The sequence below is a fragment of the Arachis hypogaea genome, chromosome 13, assembly GCF_003086295.3.
Source record: "Arachis hypogaea cultivar Tifrunner chromosome 13, arahy.Tifrunner.gnm2.J5K5, whole genome shotgun sequence".
Taxonomy (NCBI): Eukaryota; Viridiplantae; Streptophyta; class Magnoliopsida; order Fabales; family Fabaceae; genus Arachis; species Arachis hypogaea.
The window spans coordinates 133,272,937-133,298,211 of NC_092048.1; the positions used below are offsets into that span (position 1 = coordinate 133,272,937).

Here is a 25,275-nt window from a genome sequence, read left to right on the forward strand (position 1 = left end):
ATTTGGTAAAATCTTGTTCAGAGACGAAGAAAGGATAGCAGATGATGTCAATCCTGACCTCCGTACATTCTAACGAGCATATCTTGAGTTATAGAGGTCCAATTGACGCGGTCTCAATGGCGTTAGAAAGTTAACTTTCAGAGCTTTCCAACGATATATGATAGTTTATACTTCTCTCCCAGAATCACTGCCAAAACTGGCATTAAACGTCCATACCTGGTATTTAACGCCAAAAAAGGAGCAAGCCCAGCGTTGAACGCCCAAAAATAACGTTCAACGACAGCCTGGGAGCAAGGAAACAGCAAGCACGCCCCCTTATGGGCGTTCAACGCCCAAAACCTAAGTGGAATGTCAAGCATCAACCGAAGCACATAACCAAGTGGACCCCAAACTAGATTTTAGCACTCCTCAACTTATTTTATCTTATCTTTGTAACTTTTAAATTAAAATTAACATCTTTTAGGGTTAGTATTTACTATTTAAAGAGGATATCACTTAGGTTTACAGACACATTACTTCAGATCTTCTTTTATTTTTAATTCTGTTTTCTCTGTAAGTCATGAACAACTAAACCCCTGGTTAAGATTATGAACTCTATTTATTTCTATGGATTGATATTATTACTTTTTTTGTTTATATATTTATATTATAATAGTTCGTTCTGTCCCCCTAATCATATAAATGATATAAAGTGAGTGATCCAACTTTAAAAGACACGAATTAAGCATTGTATCCGTGTCTTGTCACGCATGATGAGCGAGCGCTAGCTTTAGTAGTGTTTAATTTGTGGGGAAACTCTTTAATTAAGAGCATCTTCTCCTGTCAAAGTTAACAAGTTAACAAAAATATCCTTCTTCTCATTACATCTAGAGTATAATTAAGGCGCACAAGTCCTATTCAATTATCCTCCTCCGATTCTCTACAACTTTGGTTTGTATATATAGTTGTAGCTGTCTTGATAAAGATTGCACTTCAATGTTCCAGTGCGTGTGCACTGTTTCTTGCTCCCAAATTTTATAGTGCCAGGTTGGCTATAAAGTCATAAATAAAAATGCAATGAATTTCAAATAATATCCTACTGTTCTTGAAGGCTACATTGGACTACACACTAATACTTCATAGTCCAAGCTTAAGGCTGTTGACAACTGTTCATTTTTGTTCTTTTCTTGTGTGTTCCATTATAACATCTTTATGGTTAATTGTATATTTTCATAAAATGAACAATATGTTGGACGGACCATATCACTTGTTGAGTCAATTGTGGAAAGCTCTTAACCATGAGAGAGATTTCAGGGAGAAATCGAGTAAGATAACATAAGATGAGAAGACACAACATCCAACTCAAAATCTTAAGGTGTCAAGTTAATGGGTCTCTCATCTTATAAACTTCTCACTCTTCCTTACTTACTTTGATGTGGGACTTACTTCAACACTCCTTAGACTTGCAATACTAACACAATATATGTTTAGTAGCTAGTATTTTTCTTATTTAAGATTTAAACTCTTATAACAATAATAATGTACCTTCTAGAATTGCTTATGACTGATGACCAGCCATGGATGCATGGTGGGGTTGGTACTTGATAGCGGAATGAGATACGACTAATTTAAGAATTAAGAATAGTCCAACAATGCTGTAGGCTGTATGAAGAAAAAGGTTTTATACACAATATTTAAAGCAGATTTATGGTATTTAATTAGGATTTTTTTTTTTCAAAGTATCCTTCAACCATTAGATTAAGAAACTAATTCCATAATTCGTCGGAAATTAAAGTTTTATTTAAATATTTATTGTTGACTACATATATAAAATTAAATTCAAATTTTCGATATTTATTTAAATGAATAAGTGAGTTTATCATTTCATCCGTTTAAATTAGTTAATTATTAAAAAGAAAAACGGCTATATTAATAATCCCTCACACTCACACATATGTAGTAATTAATACATAATATTTGCACAAAGTATACATATGAAGGGTAAAGCTAAGGATGACATTCGCAAACACTGAATATTTTTTGTTTTTTCAAATAAACAAAGGCATCGGGTCATATATTAATAATAATAAATAATATATAACAGGAATAATCTACATAAACCTAATCCTCATATTTACATCTCTCGTTGATAACTTGATATTATAGTGTACGTGATTACTACTAATTTAGTTATGGCTTTTGACGCATGCAAGGTCCATGCAAGAGCGCGTGGTCCCAAATCAAATTGACCTTGTCACGTCATGCTGGAACACAACATATCTCCTTTTCAACTTCACTCTTCCACCGTCCGATTCACATCATCGCTCTGATGATCAACGGTCAGACACACGAACACGCACACACTCACTGCTACTTAACCCAATCTGCTACAATCAGCACCACCGAAGCCCACTCTGCGATTGGTGAGATCAAACTCCACCCACAGATTCTGTTGATGGAAGTTCCCTATTATGTTACTTGCCGCACCCAATTTATCGGAACTCCCAATCCCTATGCAGTGGACCCCGCCGCCCACGTCAGCAAGCACCCTCTCCTTGGGAACTACAATCTCCACACCCTTCTCAAATTCAAAAACCATCTCCCCTATCAGCCGTCCGATCTCAACTCCAGCATCTCGACCGTCAAAACACATGTCGGCCATTCCACCGTACACGTACTCCTTCTTCATCCTGGGCCCCACGATTCTAACCACTTCCTCCCGTACCTTGTCATAGGCTTCACTAACCAGGTACGTGAACTCGGATCCAGAGTCCACCATAGTCTGACCCGACCCTCCAGCGTCGGGTCGGAAAACTGCCGGCGAAATGTTCAGTCTTTTCCCGCCTATCCGGATACCGTTCATGGCGACAGTGTAGGCCAAGGGGTCAAGATTCGGCATGCGTTGACTCTGTGAAAAAGTCAACATAGGGATATACTTGAACCCGGTGGAGTGCGGGTTGTTACCAAGGTAGAAAGACCCGGTTGGAGCGGGTCCGGGTTGAACCTGCCTTGGCGGAACGCAATAAGAGAATTTGTTGATTTTGGCCTGGGATGAGAAGGACAATCTTCCGCGATTAATTCCTAAAATGCCCCTGGCGTCGCTGGAGTAAGTTGCGCAGCCAAGGATGAGGGGAGGGGTAGAGTGGGCAGGTGCGAAGGTTAGTTTCTCGCGGACGAGATTGCCCTCGGCATAGCTTCCATCAGCGTAGAAATAAGAATAGTGGCAGAGGCGGTTCTGGTCGCAGGAGGTTGGGAGGGTAAAATCGGGAATTTGAGGCTTGCAGAGAGGGTGGGTGCAGGGTAGTACGGAGAAGGTTGAAGAGAGAGAAGGGTCAAAGGAGGGGGTTGGAGGAGGCGGTGGTGGCTTAACGGCTTTCTTATTGTGACACTGAATCCAAGAGAGTTGGCTTCCGGTGTCGAGAATCATTTGTTGTGCCTGTGGGGGTGTACCAATGGGTAGAGTCACTATGAGTACATTGGAGTATTTGAATGTGGACCTCAAGTTATAGGAAGAAGAAGAAGAAGAAGAAGGAGCCTTGGTGTTCCTCGAGGAGAGCATGAGAGAGGAAGATAGCATCTTTGCCGTTGCGTTTGTGGAGAGAGAATGTGTGGTTAGTGGGAATGACATTGAGAAGGATGAGTTTGTGGTGGTGAGTTTTGCAGCAGATATGATGGTGATGAAGAAGGGGAAGAAGAGAAGCATCTTGAAGAGTGGTAACAGAGGCATGGCCATAGGCATTGGAGTGAGAGAGTAGCAAAGTGAGGTGTGGGTAGTGATGTGGTTATATAGGGAGAAAAAGTAGCATTAAACAGTTGGAATAATGAACAAAGAAAGAAAGAAAGAAAAGAAGAAGACGCGTTTTCTTCGGTTGAGTTTTGGGTGGGTGAAATGGATCCTGTCCTGTCTTTGCAAAAGCCATGTCCATGTGTCGTAAGGATCACTGTTTAAATATATGTTCTCTTTAAATTACCAAAAATACAGTTAGAAACATTAAGAACTGATAAAAACAATCTCTAATGTGTTATTTTTTTCACAATTTTTTGTCCCTGAGATATTTTCCTACCTACAACACAGATTGGTGTGTGGAACCATAATTAAAATGGGGTTCGTCTCATTTAAATCTGGAAGGTGTGTGTTAGTTAATGATTTTCCCTCTCTCATTTATGTGAATGTGCATTTGTCCTATGATCCCACCCCTGTCTCTGACTATGTGTTATTCCATTGCCCCCTCAAATTTATTAGGCTTTTATATTTCTCAAATTGGATTAGATGTGGACATATGCGTAAAACATAATCTTTTATACGTGTCAGTTGTGACATCCACCAATCGGTGGTGATCATATATTCATATTCCTTTTATTTTCTTAATTAAGAATTCAAAAAGATGACATTACTTGTCTACTACTGCATTCCTGCAGGTTATTTGACATTGCTTGATGATGATTATGAAGTTCAAAAAGCGGGTTTACTTTTTACAATTAACCATAATGTAATTGGTCACCCTTCTCTTCACCAATAATACATGGAGTCATTGAGAACGATTTTAGTACTATTTATTGTAGTTCAGAAAGTAAGGTATGTGCAATTACTCTTTATTGAACTGGTGCCTCTAGCTAAGACCTGAGGTTCTTTATTAAAATGTAAATTTCCGAATTGAAAAAAGGGGTTAACACTTTCACCAACCCCACCCTTCCCATTCTCACATGCAATTGATTAATTCGAATGTGTTCAAGAGCGGTGCATCACGACACACGACATACACCAATTTCTTTTGTAATTGTACTAATTTTGTATCATAAATCATGATACAATGTTATATGTAGTACTGAATTGGTCCATATGTATAATAAGTAAGATTTTGTTAGTAAAAAAAGAATGGCATATGATATGGGGCATTGCATTGGAGAAGTAACGTTATATGTATGTTGATTAGTCAACTAACTACAGCTGGTAGTGGTACCCAGCTGGGAAGTTAGAAGAAGGGGAAGAAGAAGCCGCCACCCACCCATTATTACCATATGTAGGGTTTAGGACATTAGGTGGTCAACACAAGGTGAAAAGGAAATAATAGCGCCATTAACATTAAGAGTCTTAACCCCACCGCACTATTCCTACTACACATATTTTTAGTTTATATTTCTATGCACTTTCTCTCCCACATTGTCCAAAAATCACCTACTGAACACTATACCGCAATATATCCTTTTTTTCCCCTTCTTAATACAAATGTACATGGATTTATCTTTTCTAACTAAACAATCCACTAATTAAAACAAATAGTTATTAAAATTAGATACGTATTATGTCAAATAATTTAATTATTATTAACTATTATCTTATAGAAACATATTTTCATGCAAGTAATTATCTTAAGAAACTATTATATTAAAAATATTTTAAGCAAAAGTAAAATACAAGAATAAAATAAATTACATTTCATGATATTATAATTCGGCTTATATATAATTTAAGGTGAATTCTATCTAACTCTTTCTAAAATAACATGTAAGTTATCTCTCATGATGTGTCATATTTTAATTGGTTATTATCTTAATCATAGTTGGGTTATTTTGTAATTTATTATTTGAGATGGGTAATGATATAATTTCTTAAAATATCAAAATCTCACTCCCGTTAATTGAAGCACATTTTCATTCCTCCATTCTTTCTTCATCACCTAGCTTCAGGCCTTCCAAGCATCGCCAGTCGTCATCTACTACCCTCTCACGTGCAATCTCTCTTTTCAATGCATCATCCCTTAACAACGTTATCAAATTTTAGTCGCCAGTGTTAGGATTTGATTGAATTAGTCCCACATTGCTTAGGATAGCAAATGGAGTGGGTGACCTAGGCTATAAATATGAGGCTAAGGTCTCCATATTTTTTGCACCAGTCGAAAACACTTAAAGCTTGTATCTGACTTTTCTTTTCCTCTATATTCTTTGATTAGAGAGTGTTGTAAGGTGTAGTTAAATATTTGCTTTGAGAGTGTGGGTGTATTGGGGTGCCGGTGTTAGAGAGAAAGAAGTCTATGTATTGTAACAATTTTCACATAGTGATATTCTTTGGTTGTCATTTGACAACGGCCGTGGTTTTTTCTCCAGTAATTGGAGTTTCCACGTTAAATTCTTGTGTTTTGATTGTGTCTATTTTATTTCTCTGTGAAAGGTATTTTCTCAAGAGGGAATGGTGTATTATTCCCAACATGTGGTATCAGAGCTTCGGTTCGGTGGGATTTATTCTTAGTATGCTCTGTTGTTGCAGTCTAGTCTGACCTTCCACATCATAAAAGAATTTTGTCCTGTGGCTTGAGGTTGATCTTTGGTTGCTGTTGTTGTTACTGGAAGGCAGTGTGACACTGTGAGAGTACAGTTTGGAAAGGTTCTGGCTAAGGAAAGACTTGGTATTTAAGTGTGTCCATTGTGACCCACCTCTCTTTCCTGGGGACCCTTCCTAGTGCACGGTCTACAGTTGAGTTATACTATTCCAGTATACGGTTACAACAATGTCAGGATATTCAAGTGCTGTGAAGCTTGAAATAGAGAAATTTGATGAAGAATCAATTTTGCCTTGTGGCAAATACAAATCGAGGATGTGTTGATACAATCAGGTTTGCACAAGGCGTTGAAGGAGAAGATCTCTGGTATGAAAGATGATGTTCTCTAGAAGACAAGAAGTATCCTCATGGTATTGCCGCACTGCCATGGATAAGGATAAGTTGTGGTAATCGGGTCCACAATTACACACGGGCATTGGTTGGCGTTGAGATGCAAGGTGTGTGGCGGAGTTATGTCGATGGTTGGAGAACTTCCAGGAAAAGCCAATTTGGAAGTTGCACCATGAATTTTCAGCAAGGTTTCAATCTGTACTAAGGCGAAATGCTTAGAGTGGTCTAATTTCAAGTGAGTATACTTTCATGGTGGAGTATGATAGTTCTCTGAACTATGATTGTCGGTATAGACAATGGCGGCAAAGAATTGACGATGTTGACTATGGAAGCTGAAGATGTGTGACTATTTCAATCAAGGTGGAGATTGTTAGGATTTGGTTGAATTAGTCCCACATTGCTTAGGATAGCAAATAGAGTGGGTGGCCTAGGCTATAAATATGAGGCTAAGTTCTCCATATTTTTTGCACCAGTCGGAAACACTTAAAGCTTGTATCTGACTTTTCTTTTCCTCTATATTCTTTGATTAGAGAGTGTTGTGAGGTGTAGTTAAATATTTGCTTTGAGAGTGTGGGTGTACTGGGGTGTTGGTGTTAGAGAGAAAGAAGTCTATGTGTTGTAACAATTTTCACATAGTGATATTCTCTAGTTGTCATTTGACAACGGCCGTAATTTTTTCTCCAGTAATTGGAGTTTTCACATTAAATTCTTGTGTTGTGATTGTATCTATTTTATTTCTCTGTGAAAGGTATTTTCTCAAGGGGGAATGGTGTATTATTCCCAACAGTAAGTAACTTTGTCGTTCTTCTCAATATAGCCAGCGCCGACGCCATTACTATCTATCTTCTTGCGGTGGCGCCATTACTATCTATCTTCTTGCGGTGGATCACTCCTTACCAACATAAGTAATGGTTAGTTAGATTATTAAATTTTTTTATTAAAAAAAATATATCTTTATTTAATTACATGATGGAACATATATTCATATGTAAAATATAATAGACACCAAAAAAATATATATGTAAAATATAATATAATAAAATAAATCTATTCAGAGTACTTCAAAGTATAATTAAAATCAGGCATATACGAATATAATAGTAAAATTTGTACACTAAACAAGTAAACATATCTTTTATCATATATAAATTATTTGAAAAATTAAATAAATTGTTAAAATTAATAACACAAGTTTAAAATAATAAAATCAAACTTTTTTAAAGTATATTTTATAGTATTTTTATTTTTTTTAATTTTTAATTTATTAATACTTTATTATTTAATTAATTATTAAATAAATTACTTTTATAAAAAAATATTTTTTGTATTATCTTAAAAAAGAGACCAATATAACAGCTTAAAAAATAATATAAAATGATATTTTAAATAAAAAATAATTAATATTTAACATGATGAAGAAAGGATGGAGGAGTGAAAATATTCTTCAATTAACATAAGTGGAGTTTTAATAATTTAAGAAATTATATTATTTTCCATCTCAAATAATAAATTATAAAATAATTTAACTAAAATTAAGATAATGATCAATTAAAATGTGACATATCATAAAAAATAACCTACATATTATTTTAAAAGGAATTAGATAGAATTCATCATAATTTAATTAGGTTAGTGACAAATTACAATTCAATCCAAGTAAATTTTAGAAGACGAAAACCAGTTGAGAGAAAATTTATATATCTTAAGAAAAACTTTATTTTAAAATCTTTTTCTCGGTATAGTGGATATAATTAGTAGGTTTACATGTATAATTGGACATTTGTGTCATTGTGTGCAATGTTTACTGGTATTTTACGCTGCTATCTCATACATACATGATACTCCTAACACACACCAATGTATGCGTTTGAAAACTTCTCACACAGCTAGCAAAGTTATATCTAATATTTTGTCACTATTAATACTCTCTTATATATATTATTTCGACATGTTATACATGAATGCATGGCACCTCATCGTAAGAAGACAATCGATTAGATTCTTGTACATATAATAGAGCTAGTTATTACTTATTAGCTCACCATATATGCATGTATATCGTGTAGTATATCGGATGTGTACACTTGTATTGAGACTAGGGCCTTTTTATTTTCCGTTACCATATTTAGTTCCTTTAGGCATATCATATGTTTTGTGGTAAATTATATATATGGAACTGGAATTAAATGGACTGGAATGGAGTGGTATTATTAAACAAAAGTTACTGAAAAACAAAACCAAAAAAACAAAAGGAAGATAAACATTGTATGGAGTGGTGGTTCACGGATTATGATCATAATGAGAATTGAGGAAAAGAAAAGATCGATAAAACGGATCACGGGTATGTAAAACACAGCACTTTTGATAACAAAAATGACATATGATTCAATAATTTGGTTTCAGAGAATGTGATTAAAAAAAAAAAAGCAAATTCCATTTTGTTGCTTTAACATACTTTGTAGTAGTGCTCACATGCATTGAACTTTGGGTAGATCTATCCAGTTATTAATTTATAATTATTACTTCCACTCTACTTTCTACTATGTTACTTTGACTAAGAATATTTTATTAGTTATTTTATTTTATCTGTTAATATATATATATATATTTTAAACATATACCAATATTTAGTATATCACATAAATTTTATGCATACATACAGTTATGAAAATATATCAAGAAAATTTCAATTAAATTATTTATATAATAGGACAACAAATAAAACACTAGAATAATAAATTAATATGAAAATTACGTTTTATTAAATATTTATGAAAGTAAATTTTGATTTTGAATTCCTTAATAATACTTGCAGAATAACTAAAATTTCTTTTCCCCTTTAATAAACTCAAAAATAAACAGTATTATTGGTCTCTTACGTTAGGATTTATGATGCAGAGACCCTGACACAGAGATGTGATACGACACAATACGAGATACGTGGACATACGAATTTTAAAATTATATAAGATACGGGGACACAACATATATATAGAATATAAGTATTTTTTAAATAAATTATAATGAATTTTTGATATTTTATTATTATTAAAATATAAAATAATTTTTTAATTATTTTTAATGTCTTCTTTTAACTATATAAAAGTATCTAAAATATTTTTTGTTTTAATAAATAATAATATATATTATTTCTAAATTCATTTTAACAATACATGCTAAGAATAAGACTGGATACGCCGACAAATGATAGTATTTAGGTGTGTCCAAGTCCGAAGAAGAATTTTTTATTTTTTATTAAAACATGGTTGGACACAATAAACACGTGTATCGAATGAATGTTAATGAATGTCGTGTTCAAAATGTGTTTGACACATGAACACAACAAAACAACTCAACGAAATGTCCGTACTTCGTAGGCTAGAATTAGAGCATTATTTAAGAAGGAAAAGACCTGCTAGTTACGATTCAAGCAGTAATAGCTAAATTTACCTAAATGGATATTATGATCAAAATCAGTAGCACAAATGCACGATATGAGGTGGTGAAATTTTTGGACTATAATCCATATATGATATATTCCATCTGCCACCGCTATAAATTTTGGCGCTATATATCTTAATATGCATTGGGATAATTAATAAGAGCAATGCATGTAGACATAGAAACAGAACATTATCTAACTTTTTAATGAATAAAAACAATATACTATAGAAAAGTTTGTTTATTCAGTCTTATGAAACGCACCACCGAATAAACACAATATGGTTGGCCGTATTTAAGGGGAATATTTGTCGCCTCATTTAAGAATAAGATTTATTACTATTAATTTACTTTAGTGCCGATTTCTCATCGCTAATTCATCGTCCATTATATATTCGAATTCCTTGTCTTTTTTTCTGTTGCTAGCTTTATTAGTGAATAAACTTGTTTGAGCATGGATGCTGATTAAGAAAAGAATAAATAATAGAAAATCAAACTAGTAATGTGACGTTACTGGATATCAATTTCTCAACAGGTCAGATCCAAACATAGAAGAAAATAATTCACAGGCTACTATTACATGATTGCATGCATTTTTATTTGACACATATTAGTTTTAAATAATTTCTTTTAATACTAACAGAACTTTATTTGTACAATAACGTATTGAGTTTAAATTAGATTATTAATTAGTGTAGGTAGACTTATCTTGCTGTACAAGTAAATTAGTATTAGCAAAATCAGTTAAGACAGTTAACCCTGAGTTAGTTGAAGGAAGATAGATTGTGAGTGTAGTTAGGTGAAGGTGCTTTGTAATTAAGCAACATTTCCCTCCTTTATAACTTGAAGTTCACTAATCTAACACTAATGTACAATCACATACACTTCTCTTTGATTACCAAGGAGACTTTAAAAAAAATTGAGAGAATATAAAATGAGAAGATATCACATCTAATTTAAAATTAGATAATAAATTAATGAGTCTCTCATCTTATAAATTTATCATTTTTTTAATGTGAAACTAATTTTATATACTCTTCATATTTGTAACATTAATATAATTCTGATCTCTCTGTTCTTTCTATCTATTTTTCACTTTTTTTTTTCCGGATTAGAGTCACAGCTACCTGAATTCCAATAATTAGTACCCAAAAGAAGAAAAGAAAATCATTAGAGATTGGTTAATTAATTAAGTTCAGTAGAATTATAGATACTTGTAATTAATACTATCAACATCACGGATTACGATATATAAATTATTTTTTTTGTTCACGGTATTTTTTAATTTGACATACTAAAAATTAATTTGTGCAAATTTTAGCTCCATTTAAAAATTTTGTTGCGCTGGCCAATGAGTTATTACATACACAAGACAAGACGGAATTTGAACTTCTGACACTTGCTTAAATGAACGAGTGAGCTGACCACTCAACCAAATTAAAATTAGTTGGTTACAACATATAAACTAAGCATCGGAGTTAGAACTGATCACGTTATCATGTCTATAATATTTCAAACAACAACAACAACAAAGGCTTGTCCTATTAGGTAGGATCGACTAATGATGTTATTAAACTCTATCATGTAACATGTCTATAGAAACCTTTTATATGTAGATCCTATTTGTCCATAATATTTCAAACATTTTATGAAAATTAGATGGGACAACGTAACTATGATTATGTTATCCGTAATACTAGCGAAAAAAAAACTGACAGAATTTATTTTATTTAATATTTATTAATTATTATAACATATAATAAATGTTAAATAAGGTAAATTTTGACTGTTTTTGGTTAATATTTTTTGTTATTAAATATTTCTGTTATACTATATAAGGTCTAACCCAATTAGTTGTTGTTTAGTTGTTTAAACGTCATATTTAAGCTCGATTATTAGAGTTGGATTAAACTCCTCTAAAATAAAAGAAATTGATAAAATAAAAATAAAAGTGAACAACAGTTTGAACAAGGCAATAAACGACGATGCGCGTAGGGACGAAATAAAAAAGTGAATTCGAAGATGATGCTACAGACAAACTATGATGTGTATGTTTATATTGGATTATAAAACAGAGTTTTGTTTTACCTTGAAATGAGTGCATAATGAATCCTTAGAATCAGTTTCTAAACAAAACGTAATTTGACAAGTGCTTTTGTATTAGAGACAGGGTAGGATTTATAGGTATTATTTGAAAAGAGACAGAAATTAAAAGACTGAAAATGAGAGATAAAAACAGATATTGAAATAAATTTTAGTATTGGGTTTGGTGTAAAGTGAGAGATATATATTAAAATAAAAATAAAATTTTAATTTAATTTGTACAAAGAATAAAGTTGAAATTAATTAATTTAAATGAAGATATTTTAAGTATAAAATATTATTAAAATTTCAGTTTTTGTCATAAAAAAATTCAGTTTCATATATTTTTACTTTTTAAAAATAGTGAAATACTGGAATTTTGAAAATAGAAACTAACATTTTAGTACCAATTTTTGAATGAATAAACATAATACTAAATTTCAATTTCTCTATCTCTATCTAAATACCTCAAAATAATCACTACGTAGTGTTTAGATTATTCCTAGCTTTTCGGTTTTAACTCCGAAAGTAAATACTAATAACCAATAGGGTATAGGGTTTCTAAACCTCAATTGGGTGATAATGTATAGGGATGAGATCCCAATAAGTATTAATTTAATTAAATTCAAAAGCTTGATTATGTAATTCAATGCATGCATAAGCTTCATTGAATAATAGTATAAAGTTTGATTCATAAGAATAAGTCCAAAATACTTTAATTTAAAAGTCATGTTCCAAGGTACCCATAATTAAAATTGAAATACTTTTTATATTTGATTTAATAATGTTCTTTGTAAGTCAGTTGAGTCGTCTATATGCGATGAACATTTACAAGGAACAGGAGCAACCATATGATATTTTAATCACATATGTACCTCCATGCATGAAATCCGATCCATCCACTTATTGAGTTGGATTTTTTTGTATCAATGATCTTAATCCTAAATCAGAGAAAGGTTCTTCTTACATAACATCATTGCATCACTTTCAAGAGACATCCACGTAGTCCCCCACTACAGAAGCGACCTTGAATGTCATCTGGAATCATGCAAATAACTTATACATTTTTTATCTAAGAAAAAATCTCTATTATTTGTGTACAATATAATATGATTCATATGTTTTTCTTTTCTTCGTCTTTCTTTATTTAATTTCTACACTATTTCTAGATTAAATATTATTGTAATTTTCTTAGACGACAGATGTTTTTGAAAAAGGGTAATGCTAAGTAACGAATGACTTTTTTAAACAACATGAACAACCACCAATCAAATAAAAACATACTACACCTCCAAATTATCCATCTAAATCTTAATATTAGAATAACCATCCATACACCTAGTGAAATGAACATCTGATATATTTATTGTTCACATTGTTTAGTATTTTTATTATCTCCCTATACTTTTCCTTTTGAAAAATTCCAATTTTTTTATTATAATGACCTTACTTTCTTTTGAAATATATAAAAGTAACATGTTTGGGGGAAAAAAAAGATTTAGAAAAAAATTTGTTATATCTCATGCCTCATGGGGCATGCTTGTATGTTTGGAAGAAATAAAAATATAACAAAATATTATTAATATAATATCTGAATTACAAAAATAACCACTATTGTATATCATATAATTCTTTATGATGATTAGCAATGGCTAGCTAGTGATGCTTATAGGTCCCAAGGGCAATAAAACCTTGTGAGTTGTGACGTTCATAAGTCGCAGCTTAGGTAAGGTGGGGCTAAGTACTCGATTTCTGAGAAAGAGAGACATGGATGGATGGATGAAAAGAAGAAGAAAATGAAGAAGAATATCAATCAATGTAATTGTGGACCAGGTCAGCAGTTTTCTATGTTCCTTATCCTAAGCTCCATAATAATGATTTTGTTTTTGGTTATGACTTATACTTTACCTTTGCTAAGTGCAATGCACATATGATGTAAATTAGTGTCTACACAGGTTAAGAGGTGTAGTTATTGAAAAGGAAAGTGGTGGAGTAGTACAAAGTTGGGCATGTGAATCCAGCTCAATAATAATGGGAAGATTGTACCATAAATATCTTTCAGGTAATGGGTGCCCACTGCCCACAATTAGGAAGCTAAAGGACCCTAAGTCATCACTCATCACTATGTGGTCCTCAGGAGGGGCACACACAACACAACTTCTTATGTTACTTCTTAGGGCTTCCATGTGCTTTGTTACATAACCTTGTCAAAAAGAAAAAACCGCCATTGCAAAAGGGTATGGAGTATGGACTTGGTTCCCACCGAGGACTTCTAATTTTTGCTATTTTTGCTATTTTTTTTTAAATATTGTTTGAAAGAAGCTAAATACTAGGCCAATAGAAAGAGAACAAACTTCCTACGAATCAAGTAACCTAAGGTTGTTAAGGTTAACTTGAAAATTGTAAGGAAAGGAAAATTAGCAATGATAAAATAAAATTGTATTCACTTCTCAGAAATTAGATGATATACTATACAGTATACACACTATTTTTTCGGTATTTGATAACTTCTCAAACCCTGCCAATACTTGCTTGTGGCCTAATAAAAAGTCATGGCCGCTATTATGAAAGTTTAGCCCATATAATACAGCCTTTCCCATAATTTGGGCTGCCCATTCGACCAAGCAAAGCTTCCTTTTTGGGCAACGTCAGAAGCAGATAAGACCATGACCAAGAAAACAAAAGAAACAGATGAGACATCCACCAAAAACAAAAAAAAAAGACAAGGGAGAAACCTATCCCAAAAAAAAAAAAAAAAAAGAAGGGAGAAAACACGAGTAAATGTTTAAATTAGTCTCTAAAAGATTACTCGTTCTCCAAAGTGGTCTCCAATTTTTTTTTTTAATTAAATTCGCCTTCAAAGATTTTAAGTTAGTCATATTAATCTTTCCACCACTTCCATTGTTAATGATGTTAGAATTTGCTCACGTGACATGTTAAGTGACATCACAACGTATACTTACTAATTTTAATTGGCAGCTAACATGATAAGCTTGTAAAATTAGATTAAATCAACTATAAATTAAGAAATTCTAATGTCTCAAGTTATCTCCTTAATTAAGTTTTGATTTAATCTAATTTCATAAGTTTATTATGTTAATAATCAATTAAAATTTTTAAAGGTGTATTATAATATCACTTAAGGTGTATACTAATACTAGCAACTTTTGAAAGACAAATTTATTTAAAAAAAAATTTGGGACTAATTTAAAATTTAGGGTGAATTTGATCGTTTACTATATAATAGTTGCTTAGGCTCCTTTTCTTTATTTTATGGTTAAATTTAAACGAAAAATGACTAAGTACTAACATGCTTTCTGAATATTATTTGTATTTTAAATGTTTCTTAAGCAAAAGTCAGTCACAGTTATATCTATATATAAAAAATAAAAAATATAAGATATGAAAGGTCATATCAGCCGAAGCAAAGTTGGGAAAAGTTTTCCTTTTTTCAGGTGAAGTAGGCTGAGTCCCAAATAACTATCTTCCCATCAGGTCAAAATTCATTTTTGTGCTGATACCTACTCTTTATTCTTAAGAATATTTGATCATTTTCATGCATAGATTCTGAGTTTCTGCTATGCTTGGTAGTTCTGTTTCAATCAAGAAAACTGTTGTATTTTTACTGGGTAAATATATTTTTTTACATTTGAATTTTGTTAATTTTAAAAATATTTTTAAGTTTTATTTTATTTTATTTATATCAAATATATTCCTTGCTCGTTTAGTACCAATCCAACAATAATGCATGATAACTATTATTTGTTTGTGTTGAAGCGTATTTTTGTAAAATTTTGTTGAATTAGTCATAAATTTTTTGAAAAAGTTATTAGGTAAATTCGATGCAACTCCAAAACTTTTATAACAAAATAAGATGTAGGGATAATTTTAAAATTTTTATCTAGTTTTAGGGGAAACAAATACTCCTGCTTTTGTTTTCTTGAGCAATAGCATTCTAAATTTTGTTGCTTATTCGTCATCATGCATTTCTACAAATTTTTCTACTTTCGTCGAGGTCAACAATCCCATAGCTGTGCATATTAATTCTTTATAATATACTTGCTCATAAGATGTTTGTGTATTTGTCTATGTGAACTTCCGAGAGGAATTAATACCAATGTTTCATTGTGAACCATTTGTTTTCATTCATTCATTCTTTCTTTCTTTCTAGATACTAGAAATGGATGCTGAAACAGTGGTGCATACCGGAGGTTGCCATTGCAAGAGTGTGAGGTGGAAAGTGGTTGCTCCTTCAAGTATTATTGCATGGGACTGCAACTGCTCTGACTGCTCCATGAGAGGCAATACTCATTTTGTTGTGCCTGCTGTCAATTTTCAGCTTTTAGGGGAATCTTCCAAGTTTATTACAACTTACACCTTCGGCACTCACACTGCAAAGCACACATTCTGCAAGATCTGCGGTATAAGCTCGTTCTATCATCCGCGGTCAAACCCGGATGGTGTTGCGGTTACTTTCAGATGTGTGGACCCTGGAACATTGACTCACGTTGAAGTCAGGAAGGCTGATGGCAAGAACTGGGAGAGCTGGTTTAATCAGTCAGACATCTCTTCATTTTCAAAGGTTCAGAAGTAACTCCCTACAAGAACTAGGACATAGATGAGATCAATAGTCATCTTGAAGATATTTTTCCTTCCACTTCTTTTCTGCTTTTGCATTACTGTATGTAAGTGCCCGCAGATACTCGAACATTATGAATATGGATGTGGATTTGGTATCCCAAACCAACATGCTCACAATTGACCAAACAATAAGAATAAAAAGAAAGAGTCATGAACAAGTTACGTCTCTTTTACCGATATACTTGCTTTAGAATGTTTATGCTTCCTTTATATGAGATGGGAAGAGAGACGAGTTTTCATATTTGTATTAATGACTGTTATGGTATGTTGGCAAGTGCTCTGAATAGCATAAACACTTAATTATATACAATAGCAAAAGCCGATAGTTAGCCATACGAATTTGACCATTTGGTTTTCTCGCATGGAAAATTTTCATGGTAAGAGTGAACTTCACAATCAATCGGGTAACCCGAAATTGTACATGGCAATAATTCTACAAAATAGTTCTTTTACACTGCATATTACAATGGAATAGATAAAGCCTAATTTAATTTTATTAGGTACTCTCAACAACCGAGAAACTTTGGGGGTGCAAGTTCGTGCATTGTCCACGAAAACAAAAAACATGAATCTCTGTTTTTTATTTAAACCAAAAAATTAAAATCCATGCTTCATTTCTTCAACAGTGCACTGCACTGTGCCATTATCTTGGAAGCCCTGGTAATTGCATCGGTCATATAGAAATTCTCTACGGCAGTCCCAAATGCAGTGGTATCCATCTTAGTATTGAAGGTTGGCCTCAAAGAAGATGGCAATGTAGCTGGTTCTCTCTCATCTTGGCGCAGTAGGTTTGGGGCTACAATCTTGATTCGAGCACGAACAGCACCAACTGAATCATAGGGCAAATCGATTCCAGACACCTCAGACAGAGCCCGAATTATCTTCCAATCATCCCTGGAGTCACCAACTGTTGGAACTGCAGGCAGAGTTTGTTGAGTGCATCCTTCAGTATTTTCATAGGTTCCTTCCTTCTCACTGAATGCTGCAGCTGGCAAAATGATGTTGGCACGATAAACACTCTTGTCACCATGGTGACCTTGATAAACAACAAAAGAATCAGCTGGGATCTTGTCCAAGTTTATATCATCGGCACCCATCAAATATACAAATTTTGCAGACTCGAGACTTTTTTCAGATTGAGGCACAAGTCCAAGGTCAAGTGCAGCAGCCTGGGCAGCATGAAGAAGTAATACATTAAGGCCGTTCCAATCAGGTCTGACAACCTTCCCTTGTTTTGCAATGGTTTCAATAGCTGCAAAAATTGCATCCTGGTCCTTTCTCTCGAAGATTCCAGCACCAACAATGATAACAGGGTTTTTGGCATTTGATATAGTCTTGGAGAATGGGTGGTGGCCCTCAGCAATTTCAAGTAGTGTTTGGGGGCCAGTACCAAGATGTTGGTGGTCATAGTTGAAATCAGTAGCAGGACCGATGTACCCAACCTTGGCTTGAGTTGCTCTGACAGTCTTGCGTATTCTGGCATTAACCATAGCAGCTTCCACCCTTGGCTGCAAATTTGATATTAAACACACAAGATAGTATTAGATAACCAAATACAAAAAAATAATGCACCCAAGAAAGCACAATGTGTAAATAGTAGATGAACTCAGCAAAAATATAGAATACTTCACAAAAATTCTTTGTTGTTGATAGTCTTGTATTCTCTAAACCTACCCATGCCTATAAACCCCAAAATAACAGTTATAGAATCAAGTGCATGGACACGGTAACTACTAAAAAGAAATGGAATTTGAATAAAACAAGAACCATTTGATCATCAGCAAAGTTAGAAAGACGTATATAAGGAATATTTAGAAATGACTCACTAAAATCAGAGACTAGTGATATACCTGGGTACCAACCAACAGAAAGACATCTGCATTCTCAAGACCAGCAATGCTAGTATTCATAATATATCCCGATCTCAAATCTGCACTAGTATTTTCACCAATGCCTTCACACCACACATTATTTGATCCCATCTTATTTACAAAATCTTTTAGTGCAATCATGGACTCAGCATCGGAAAGTTTGCCAGCTATTCCAACAATTTCTTCTGGTTCAACTTTGTGGGCAACCTCAGCTACCACAGCAAGGGCATCGCGCCAGCTGACAGACTTAAAACGTCCATCAGGACCACGAATCATAGGGTCATTTAACCTCTGCCTCTTCAAACCATCATAACAAAAGCGGGTCTTGTCTGAAATCCATTCTTCATTTATGTCCTGCAAAGGGAATGCAGAATAAACTATATCGGCAAACTATAAATATAAAAAAGAACCTTCTAGACAGAAGAAAAAAGGTGCAACAAGTAACAATGACAAAGAAGCATGTAACTATGAAAAAATATGTTGAACAACAAAACTTTTGCAGGCCAAAGTTTGTGGGGTCCAATATAAGGCATGCAGGGAGTCTAGGTAAAGCACCTTAATCTCCCATCCCCTCCCCTTCCTCCCCCCCACAGGATCCTGTTGAGTGAAAAACTAATGAGGGAATGCAACCCCACCAAAAATACATTAACATGTTAAAACCTTACTGTCCCTCCAATATCTCACCCACAAGAGGATCAAGTGCTCCTTAAACATCTGCAGACTAACAACAGCTTAGTGTATCAACAGAGTGATGATTTTTGTTTACAGAAACAAATAAATTTAAGTGCCACAAAAATAATTGGAGCCTTAGCAACCACAAGAAAGAACCACAAACAGTTAAGTAAAATATTTTCATCAGATCAAACCTCATTTAGACGAGGGAGAATACGCATGACTTCAGGTCCTCTGCTGTCAATTCGAATATTGGATCCAACGGCATCAGTAACATCAATGCTTTCTGTTCCCTTCAATTCCCAATTTCGGGCTTTAAAAGCAAAAGGTTTCGACGTGAGTGCTCCAACAGGACAGATATCTATCACGTTTCCAGAAAGTTCACTTGTCATAAGTTTCTCAACATATGTCCCAATCTCCTCTCCACTGCCACGACCTAACATGCCAAGATCCTGAACCCCAGCAACCTCTGTTGCAAACCTAACACACCTGTTTGGGGGGAAAAAAAGGAATTTCACAAGAGCCTTTTAGCAAACCACATAACATTGCTTTACACAACATTTAGCATTCAAGTGAGTAAGTGAAAACATAAAATGGAAGGTAATTTTTACTTTATGTAAGTTAGTTTAAGACAACTTAAAAGAAGCCAAAGCCAGCCCAAACAGGAACAAAATGAAAATCAGATTAACATATCTCCAAGGAAGGCAATTTTCACTCCATGTAAATTAGTTTAATACATAATCTTTTTCAAAATCTTCCATAATGTGGTATCGACCACTGACTCATTTTAGAATAAGGGGATGCTTAATTCTTTTAAAGATTATTCAACAAATAAACATGATATAAACCATTAAAGTGGAAGTTACTTATCTAGAACAATATAATCATAGCTTGTATAACATAATGCATTCCTGACTTCCACTACACAAAACCTTTATTTATTTATTTTGATACAAAAAGAAATAGCACCTTTATATCCAAAATTCACACAATTAGATTTGCAAAAAATTTACCTTGTACATTGAATGCAACGAGTCATCACAGTCTTCACCAAAGGTCCAAGGTTCTTATCTACCACAGATCTCTTCATTTCAGTGAACCGACCACGATCAGAACCAAAAGCCATTGACTGATCCTGAAGATCACATTCCCCACCTTGATCACAAATTGGGCAATCTAGTGGATGGTTCATCAATAAAAACTCCATCACTCCTTCTCTAGCTTTCTTTGCAACAGGTGTGTCGGTCTTAATTTTCATTCCTACAGATCAATAAAAGGTTAAAACCCCATCCAAACAAAATCCAAGCATTGTATTCATTTAGTGTGTTCGGCTTAATGCGAATGATAACTTATAATTTCTCTATTATAGAAACACGATACAGGGAAATCAGTGTGCAAAGAGAGAAAGGGAGAACTAATGAGAAATCTGCAAAATTAACAATTGACACGGATAATTACTAAACACAGAAACAACGGTTTGAAAGTTTGTTCCTTTTAAAAAATATATAAAATAAAAAAAGCACCAAAGATAATATGTCAACAAGGCAACAACGTAACCCGATCAAACTTCATAATATGTTCAAGGAAGCACAAATTTGGACATAAACTGTTAATAACAAAGTTTTGTACATGCCAGTGGAAATCCATTAAAGAAAAAAGAAATCATCATAATGTGCCGAATCCCTCTAATCATGAACATGATCAAATTCCAACATGTCATAACCGTATCCGGCAATCACAATACAAGAGGGACACCAAAATGAAATCCTATGCATATAATCAACAAAAGGACGAACTACAACAGCTAATCATTCAAAAAGAAAAAGAAGAAGAATAAGAAGCCGACCAGGAAGAGCAGGCATGGCGCAAGAAGCAACAGGCTTGGGAGACTTCTCGACCTCGACAAGACACATGCGGCAGTTACCGGCAATGGAGAGGCGGCTGTGGTAACAGAAGCGGGGAATGTCGACGCCGGCAACCTCACAGGCCTGAAGGACAGTCATGCCCTTGGGGATTTTCACCGGGTACCCATCCACGAACACCTCGATGGCGTCCTCCGGGTTAGGGAAGTGTACCCTAGCGCCGGCAACGGGGGTCCGGGGCGGAAGATCCGGGGGAGGGGCCTGGGCCTGGGCAGCTTCGGGCTTTTGGAGCTCGGGCTTGGAGACAATGGTGCGGATGAAGATGTTCCTAGGGTTTTGAGAATTGAGTAGCCTTGAGGTGGGTCTCATGGCCTTTGAAGCTAACAAGCCCAGCCCCATTTTTCTTCCGATTCCTTCTTCTTCTTCTTCTTCTTCTTCTTCTTCTTCTCTCTCTCTCTCTCTCTCTCTCTCTCTCTCTCTCTCTCTATGAGATTGTGTTACGGCGTTCCCGTGGGATTTGAGGGGTGCTGTCGGATCGTTGCAGGAATCTGAATCTCCGATTGATCTTTGGGTCTATTGATTTGAGTGGGGAGAGTGTTGGTGTGTGTGGAGTTGAAGGGGAAGAAGAGAAATTATGGTGGGATGCTCCGGTTTATTATTCGGGTTGATCCGGTCTGTATACGAATGGTGTTGGTGAATGAAATGATGAATGTAGAATGTTGTTCAAATGGGCCTCTCAATTTCATGCTCCTTACGCTTATAGTTTCCTCTCCACATTTTTTGGAAGCATTGCCCATTCGTTCAGTCACCGACCTATGCTTGTGATTGTGAGCAGTGAGTGACTACGCCAGTGTTTTTTTTTTTGGATGTGGCCCAGTGGCAGCTAGGCTGATCTGCCCAAAGACCCGAAACCGCCCTACCCGGACAATAAACCGGATCTCACTCAAGCTTCTCTCCAGGCACTAGGAGGAGGTCTTCACTCTTCATCTTCTAGCCACCACTCCGTCGTTGAGGGCCTATCTCATCTTTTCTATTGCCTCAAAATACATGAGATTTCGTTTTGGGCATAAGCCCAATTGTTGTGAAATAAAAAGCCTAGTCACCACAGACACAGAGGTTATCTCTTGGTCTTGATTCTCTTCCGAAAGAAAAAATATAATAAAAAGGGTAAAGTATCATTTTTATCCTTAAAATTTGATAAAAGTTTTAAAAATATTCCTAAGTTTTATTTTGTTTCAATTTTATTCCAAAAGTTTTCGATTTGTATCAAATATATCCATAACGGCTAATTTTTCAAAAAATTTAAGACAAATTCAACAACAATTTCATAAGAACAACTCTCAACACAAACAAATCAAGCATAATTTTTATACATTATTATTAGATTGGTCTTAAATTTTTTGAAAATTTAGCCGTCGATGGTATATTTTTTATGCAAATAAAAAATTTTTGGGACAAAATTAAAATAAAATAAAACTTAGAGTTATTTTCGAAACTTTTGCCAAACTTCAAGAACAAAAAATATACTTTACCCAATTTATAATTTTTAATATAAGAGGTAAAACATATAAAATAAGTATACAAAGATCGCGTATATAATATATAGTTCCATGTTATATTATGAATCTCAAATATTTATAGTAATTATCTTTTATGATTTTTTTTTCTGGTATACAGTTTTTTTATGATTTTGTCTAAAGCTAGGAGGAGACAGAAGTTTTTTTTTTTTTTTTTTTGGTAAAAGGAGACAGAGTTATTAGCAGTTGCCCACTTGCCCTAATACAAAACGTCTCAAATTCAAACTCGTCCACAGGCTCTACTATTTCTTTGGCCTTGCAGTCTTCACTATTTAGTTAAGCCAAAATTCAGAATTCAGCTACATGCTTTTTTTTTTTCGGTCTACATCTACATGGTTATAAACCGAGTATTTTTTTTATATATATACATGAACCGAGTTAAAGGCCCACGAAGAAGAAACAATAAATTTCAAACTAAACGGGATAACAAGTCCGAAAAAAAAGAGTAACTAAACGGGATAAAATATTTGTTTAATTCGTTTATATCTATTAACAAGCAAACTATTTCTCTAGGAGGAATATGTTTGTTTATTGATTTTTTAGGCTTTTAAATAGTTCTTGATGATCTCTATAAAAAACAATAGAATAGTTCTTAACAAATACCCAAACCCATCGTGGGTTGTTGAGTTGGGTCCCGCGGCTCCCACCCAGTGATTGCTTCCACCGTTTTTCTCAGTGCACTCCAAATTCCAAAGAAAAAAAAATCTATATATGTACAAAACAAAAATCATTATATATGAAAAAAATTAAACTAAAAATAATTTTATAAAATCTGAATATTTAACATTTATTCATTTATAGAAAAAAAGTTATTTTCTCCTCTAGGAGCTCTTTTTCTCTCAATAGGTGAGTTTTCTAAGAATTTCGGGTTCTTCTCCAAAAAGAAAGTTATTTTCAACCTTGTTTCAATTACCAAATCTATATTCTCACATAATCATCGCTCAACTCGAACCTTCAAAACCACTGGAAAACCTGAAATACACAACAACTCTTCTTTAGCAACCTACAACATGAACAATATCGAAGAAAAAGTCATCAAGCTCAACAAGCCTAGAGAACTGGGATATAAGAAAGAATGCTTAAATGTGGTGGGTAAGTTAATAAGTGACAAGGAGATAAATTTCAAAACATGTAAGAATGCTTTGCTGGAAATGTGGAAAAACCCTCAAGGTGTTGCAGTTACAGACATTGGATGGAAGAAGATGTTATTCAGCTTCAAAGACAGAAAAAAAGGGCTACAGATTATTCGAAATGGACCATGGAATGTCAAAGGAAACATGGTCAATCTCATATTATGGAGGGAGGGCGAATCAGTTTTCGAAGTTGACCATGACTTCATGAAATTTTGGATTCAAGTGCATGGCATTCCACATGACTTCATGGATAAAGAGACATATATTCTTATCGACGAAATGTTAGGAGTCTTGGCCGAAGCTGAAGATCCAAAAGTAGATGGAGTCCTTAGGAGACCATATCTAAGAATCAAGGTTAGCATCAATATCACTAAGGCTCTACCTATAGGATTCTGGTTAGATAGAGAGAAGTTGCCACAATTGTGGGTCTTTTTCAAGTATGAGAGGCTACTAGACAGCTATTGTTTCAACTGTGGTATAATAGGGCATGAGAAGAAAACATGCAAGAATCCAACAGTCATGGCATGCTGGGATCCAACAAAGAAGAAATACTCACCGGGACTAGGAGTAAGCCAGGGACGACCAGGTCCAACCATGGGAGGAGGCATCTCAAAACAACAAGGATGGAGAGAGGAAGGGGAGGAGCTGGCGTGTGAGCAACTGAACCCTGATAGAGAGAGTGGTGAAGAACAAAGCTCTAAGGAGAGTAAGATTAGGGCTGAGCAAGTACTGCAGCAGAAAATCCGGGAGAAAAGTGTCTGGGAAAACCAAATGAGGAGAGAAGAAGATATGGCAGATGCAGAGGAGCAAGTAGAAGAAGTACTGAAAATTCCTGATTTTCAAGAAGAGAGGGATACGCAGCGTGACCTAGGAGCAGCCTATAAACTCAGCAATCTCATTAAGGAGATAAGAGAGAGGAACAACGAATGGGCCAATAACAAAAAGGCCCATAAGGGAGAAAGGAGGTATGAGGTGCAGAAATCAGGTGAAAACGGACAAATAAGGGATATTGGGCCCAACACAAGGGCTTTACATCAGCAAGCATGGAATGTTGAAGGAAATGGGCTGAATAATTATATAACTGAAGAAGAAGAAGAAGTGAACAGCTATAAAATGGAAGATTGGAAGTTGGGCCCGAAAGAAAAAGAAAAAGAAACCATAGGCCAGGAATTAAAAAGACTTATGTTAGCAAGAATGAGGGACAAACAAACATGTGAAGCCAGAACAGAGGGAAAAAAAAATCAAGAACTGCTGAAGGGTAGAACGGAGGAGAATGCTTTAAGAAAGCTATCCAAGGAAGCTCAAAATGGAGAACATGGATTTGTGGGTCAGCATGTCAAGCCAGTTGA

At 34.4% G+C, this 25,275-nt stretch overlaps 3 protein-coding genes and 1 long non-coding RNA gene across 6 annotated transcripts; 2 read left to right on the plus strand and 2 right to left on the minus strand.

Annotated features, from left to right (window-relative positions):
* Positions 1-1,757: 1,757 nt before the first annotated feature.
* Positions 1,758-4,202, minus strand: LOC112733729 (aspartic proteinase PCS1). The gene has a single exon (XM_025782775.3). It carries the CDS (start codon positions 3,716-3,718, stop codon positions 2,354-2,356), a length of 1,365 nt encoding a protein of 454 aa, XP_025638560.1. The 5' UTR covers positions 3,719-4,202; the 3' UTR covers positions 1,758-2,353.
* Positions 4,203-13,723: 9,521 nt separating this feature from the next.
* On the plus strand, positions 13,724-14,616 carry LOC140178209 (uncharacterized). The gene is made up of 2 exons (XR_011870469.1): positions 13,724-14,003; positions 14,126-14,616. It is a non-coding gene; the product is annotated as an uncharacterized lncRNA (long non-coding RNA).
* Positions 14,617-15,499: 883 nt separating this feature from the next.
* Positions 15,500-16,969, plus strand: LOC112733731 (uncharacterized). Of its 3 annotated transcripts, none has more exons than XM_025782779.3 (2): positions 15,500-15,625; positions 16,342-16,969. In XM_025782779.3, the coding sequence occupies exon 2, from the start codon at positions 16,351-16,353 to the stop codon at positions 16,762-16,764; it is 414 nt and encodes a 137-aa protein (XP_025638564.1). In that variant the 5' UTR covers positions 15,500-15,625; positions 16,342-16,350; the 3' UTR covers positions 16,765-16,969. The 3 variants fall into 3 exon arrangements, with proteins under 3 accessions (XP_025638564.1, XP_025638562.1, XP_025638563.1); XM_025782777.3 differs by having other exon boundaries at positions 15,533-15,665; XM_025782778.3 differs by lacking the exon at positions 15,500-15,625 and adding an exon at positions 15,666-15,799.
* A 231-nt stretch (positions 16,970-17,200) lies between these two features.
* Positions 17,201-22,256, minus strand: LOC112733730 (NADH dehydrogenase [ubiquinone] iron-sulfur protein 1, mitochondrial). Its single transcript, XM_025782776.3, has 5 exons — positions 21,201-22,256; positions 20,368-20,614; positions 19,549-19,843; positions 18,662-19,036; positions 17,201-18,319 (listed from the first exon to the last, which is right to left on the minus strand). Exons 1-5 carry the CDS (start codon positions 21,613-21,615, stop codon positions 17,423-17,425), a joined length of 2,229 nt encoding a protein of 742 aa, XP_025638561.1. The 5' UTR covers positions 21,616-22,256; the 3' UTR covers positions 17,201-17,422.
* Between the last annotated feature and the right edge of the window lie 3,019 nt (positions 22,257-25,275).